Source organism: Oncorhynchus tshawytscha, linkage group LG19 (assembly GCF_018296145.1).
Source record: "Oncorhynchus tshawytscha isolate Ot180627B linkage group LG19, Otsh_v2.0, whole genome shotgun sequence".
NCBI classification, from domain to species: domain Eukaryota; kingdom Metazoa; phylum Chordata; class Actinopteri; order Salmoniformes; family Salmonidae; genus Oncorhynchus; species Oncorhynchus tshawytscha.
This window is the reverse complement of record NC_056447.1, coordinates 54,837,371-54,842,370: the sequence shown is the minus strand read 5'-3', so window position 1 is coordinate 54,842,370 and position 5,000 is coordinate 54,837,371. Positions and strand designations below refer to the sequence as shown.

Below are 5,000 nucleotides of genomic sequence, written 5' to 3'. Positions count from 1 at the left end.
TATCATACTACTATGACTGACCCTGTAAAACAACACCTATCATACTACTATGACTGACCCTGTAAAACAACACCTATCATACTACTATGACTGACCCTGTAAAACAACATCTATCATACTACTATGACTGACCCTGTAAAACAACACATTTCACTGCACCTGTCCGGTGTATGTGACAATAAAACTGATCTCTCTGACCAGATGGCACTCGTACCACCAGTAACAACAACAGAACCAAGCCTTCCCGATTCCCTCTGTTTCCCTACCCAACAACAGAACCAGGCCTTCCCGATTCCCTCTGTTTCTCTACCCAACTACAGAACCAGGCCTTCCCGATTCCCTCTGTTTCCCTACCCAACAACAGAACCAAGCCTTCCCGATTCCCTCTGTTTCCCTACCCAACTACAGAACCAGGCCTTCCCGATTCCCTCTGTTTCCCTACCCAACAACAGAACCAAGCCTTCCCGATTCCCTCTGTTTCTCTACCCAACAACAGAACCAAGCCTTCCCGATTCCCTCTGTTTCTCTACCCAACAACAGAACCAAGCCTTCCTGATTTCTTTGCTGATTTAACAGATTTTCTTCACAGATTTCACCGCTTAAAACTTTCAACAGAATATATGTTTGTGCGTGATCATCTGAAGAATACTGTTTGTTGGCCTTGTCCCAGATTAGTTTGTGCTCTACAGCCAAGTCCGATGGTCATTATCACGCCAAATGACAATAGGAATTGGCAAGACATCAGAAGCAGCTCTTGGACCAGGCTGTATGTTTGTTGCCGTTTGGGATAAATCATTCTGACCTCCGGGTTAATAATCTGTGTTTGTCCAACCTTTACTGGTTCTCAGCCAGAGCCACAGTGAAGTGCACCTGGAGTACACATAATCCTCTCTCTCTCTCTCTCGCGCTCCCGCCCTCCCTCTGTCTCTCGCCCTCTCTCTCTCTCTCTCTCTCTCGCTCCCACCCTCCCCTTACTCTCTCTCTCTCGCTCCCTCCCCCTCCCTCTCTCTCCTCATCTTTCTCTCGCCCTCTCCTGCCTTCCCTCTCTCTCCTGCCCTCCCTCTCTCTCACGCCCTCTCTCTCTCCCGCACTCTCTCTCACTCTCCCGTCCTCTCTCCTGCCCTCCCTCTTTCTCCCGCCCTCCCCCCTCTCTCTCTCTCTCTCTCTCTCTCCTCGCCTCATCACCTCAGATATGCCTCTCTAAAAATAGAGTACAAAGGAGAAGACAAAAACAAACTGTGACCTTCAAGCTCACAGTGCAGACACACACAAGGCGGCAGGTAGCCTAGTGATTAGAGCGTTGAGCTAGTAACTGAAAGGTTGCTAGTTCGACTCCCTGAGGTGAAAGATCTGTCAGTGCCCTTGAGCAAGGCACCTAACCCTAATTGCTCTAAGGCTGACACCTCTCTCTGAAGATGCATTTATTTATTTAACTAGTAACCCGGACGACGCTGGGCCAATTGTGCGCCGCCCTATGGGACTCCCAATCACATCCGGTTGTCATACAGCCTGGAATCGAACCAGGGTCTGTAGTGACGCCTCTAGCACTGAGATGCAGGGCCTTAGACCGCTGTAGCACTCGAGAGCGCCTCTTCTCTGAGGGTGTCTCATGAAAAGTTGGGATATGCCCAAAAAAAAAATATATAAACACTTTGAAATTGGACAGATAAAAGCATCCAACACATCCTTACGTGTTGTCCACTGCAGTTAAAACACGAGACGCATATATAGGTGAAATGTAGTATTTGTTATATTGTACCACATCTCTGGTCCCGTATTGGCTCAGTTGCTGAGAGTTTGGCACTAACAATGGCATGCCAGGTTCTGGGTTCAATTCCCACAGGGATCACGTGCACATACATAAAATATATTCAACAAAAAAAAAAAAACTAAAAAGCTCTGTTTTTTTTTTCTCTCCGATCACAGAAGTCGTGAGGAGGAGAGGATCTTGAAGCCAACAGCGGTACCAGCCAAGTTAGCAGAGGAGGTTCCTGCCCTGCCAAAACCCCTGGAGCAGCTGGTCACCAGGGAGGAGAAACAGTTACCACCTCTACCAGGTCAGAACCACTGACGGTAACTAGTAGGCCTAACCACTGACGGTAACTAGTAGACCTAACCACTGCCGGTAACTAGTAGACCTAACCACTGCCGATAACTAGTAGGCCTAACCACTGCCGGTAACTAGTAGGCCTAACCACTGCCGGTAACTAGTAGACCTAACCACTGCCGGTAACTAGTAGGCCTAACCACTGCCGGTAACTAGTAGGCCTAACCACTGCCGGTAACTAGTAGACCTAACCACTGCCGGTAACTAGTAGGCCTAACCACTGCCGGTAACTAGTAGACCTAACCACTGCCGGTAACTAGTAGGCCTAACCACTGAACTAGTAGACCTAACCACTGCCGGTAACTAGTAGGCCTAACCACTGAACTAGTAGACCTAACCACTGCCGGTAACTAGTAGGCCTAACCACTGCCGGTAACTAGTAGACCTAACCACTGCCGGTAACTAGTAGGCCTAACCACTGAACTAGTAGACCTAACCACTGCCGGTAACTAGTAGACCTAACCACTGCCGGTAACTAGTAGACCTAACCACTGCCGGTAACTAGTAGGCCTAACCACTGAACTAGTAGACCTAACCACTGCCGGTAACTAGTAGGCCTAACCACTGAACTAGTAGACCTAACCACTGCCGGTAACTAGTAGACCTAACCACTGCCGGTAACTAGTAGGCCTAACCACTGAACTAGTAGACCTAACCACTGCCGGTAACTAGTAGGCCTAACCACTGCCGGTAACTAGTAGACCTAACCACTGCCGGTAACTAGTAGGCCTAACCACTGCCGGTAACTAGTAGGCCTAACCACTGCCGGTAACTAGTAGGCCTAACCACTGCCAGTAACTAGTAGGCCTAACCACTGCCGGTAACTAGTAGACCTAACCACTGCCGGTAACTAGTAGACCTAACCACTGCCGGTAACTAGTAGACCTAACCACTGCCGGTAACTAGTAGACCTAACCACTGCCAGTAACTAGTAGACCTAACCACTGCCGGTAACTAGTAGACCTAACCACTGCCGGTAACTAGTAGACCTAACCACTGCCAGTAACTAGTAGACCTAACCACTGCCGGTAACTAGTAGACCTAACCACTGCCGGTAACTAGTAGACCTAACCACTGCCAGTAACTAGTAGACCTAACCACTACCTTACTCATGATCTTACTTCAACTGTTGTACCCCATCAGAACCCAACATAATGCTTGTTTTACTCCATTGTTTGTGAACAATGTCATTGTAAACACAAACTGTATATTTAAAAAAATATATATTTATATTATATTGATATCATGCATGGTCATTCCTTACATCCATAGCTTTGTATGAGTTTCCCCTTTCCCTCAGCTTTTTACCGAAACAGTGGCAGGGTGTCACTGTGTTATAGTTTGAACTGTAGATTGCCCCTTTAACCCACACAACGGTTTCAGTCCAGCTACCAAGGTTACAGCTCAAAGCTTGCTATGCTGACACTGCTGTGTGCTGAGTGCTGAGCTTGGCTGAGGCTGCAGACTACAGTTAGTTGGTTATAAACAGTGTGACTTGATGGACTCTGACGTTTCTCCTCCTGCCCTGCAGCCAGCAGCCTGCTGCGTCTCCTCCCAGATCAGGACACTATGTACTGTGTTGGTGTGGTGTCTCCTCCCAGATCAGGACACTATGTACTGTGTTGGTGTGGTGTCTCTTCCCAGATTAGGGCACCATGTACTGTGGTTGTGTGGTGTCTATGACCTCCCAGATCAGGACACCATGTACTGTGTTGGTGTGGTGTCTCCTCCCAGATCAGGACACTATGTACTGTGTTGGTGTGTTGTGGGTATTGAGATTAGGTTAGCGTGAAGGCCAGATGTATTGTGGGTATGGAGATTAGGTTAGCGTGAAGGCCAGATGTATTGTGGGTACTGAGATTAGGTTAGCGTGAAGGCCAGATGTATTGTGGGTACTGAGATTAGGTTAGCGTGAAGGCCAGATGTATTGTGGGTACTGAGATTAGGTTAGCGTGAAGGCCAGATGTATTGTGGGTATTGAGATTAGGTTAGCGTGAAGGCCAGATGTATTGTGGGTATTGAGAGGTTTGTATTGTGGGTATTGAGGTTAGCGTGAAGGCCAGATGTATTGTGGGTATTGAGATTAGGTTAGCGTGAAGGCCAGATGTATTGTGGGTATTGAGATTAGGTTAGCGTGAAGGCCAGATGTATTGTGGGTATTGAGATTAGGTTAGCGTGAAGGCCAGATGTATTGTGGGTATTGAGATTAGGTTAGCGTGAAGGCCAGATGTATTGTGGGTATTGAGATTAGGTTAGCGTGAAGGCCAGATGCATTGTGGTACTGAGATTAGGTTAGCGTGAAGGCAGATGTATTGTGGGTATTGAGATTAGGTTAGCGTGAAGGCCAGATGTATTGTGGGTATTGAGATTAGGTTAGCGTGAAGGCCAGAGGTTAGCGTGAAGCCAGATGTATTGTGGGCTGAGTGAAGGCCAGATGTATTGTGGGTATTGAGATTAGGTTAGCGTGAAGGCCAGATGTATTGTGGGTATTGAGATTAGGTTAGCGTGAAGGCCAGATGTATTGTGGGTATTGAGATTAGGTTAGCGTGAAGGCCATTGTGGGTATGTAGGTTAGCGTGAAGGCCAGATGTGGGTATTGAGATTAGGTTAGCGTGAAGGCCAGATGTATTGTGGGTATTGAGATTAGGTTAGCGTGAAGGCCAGATGTATTGTGGGTATTGAGATTAGGTTAGCGTGAAGGCCAGATGTATTGTGGGTATTGAGATTAGGTTAGCGTGAAGGCCAGATGTATTGTGGGTATTGAGATTAGGTTAGCGTGAAGGCCAGATGTATTGTGGGTATTGAGATTAGGTTAGCGTGAAGGCCAGATGTAGGTTAGCGTGGGTATTGTGGGTTGAGATTAGGTTAGCGTGAAGGCCAGATGTATTGTGGG

The 5,000-nt window shown here is 47.6% G+C and overlaps 1 protein-coding gene across 1 annotated transcript in view; it reads left to right on the top strand.

Annotated features, from left to right (window-relative positions):
- LOC121840107 (tight junction protein ZO-1-like) overlaps nt 1-2,057 on the top strand; it is a gene marked incomplete at its 3' end in the record, with an annotated part of 181,161 nt that extends 179,104 nt beyond the window's left edge. Inside the window, 1 exon segment of the mRNA XM_042301915.1 lies at nt 1,927-2,057. Coding sequence (XP_042157849.1) covers nt 1,927-2,057 — 131 coding nt within the window.
- Between the last annotated feature and the right edge of the window lie 2,943 nt (nt 2,058-5,000).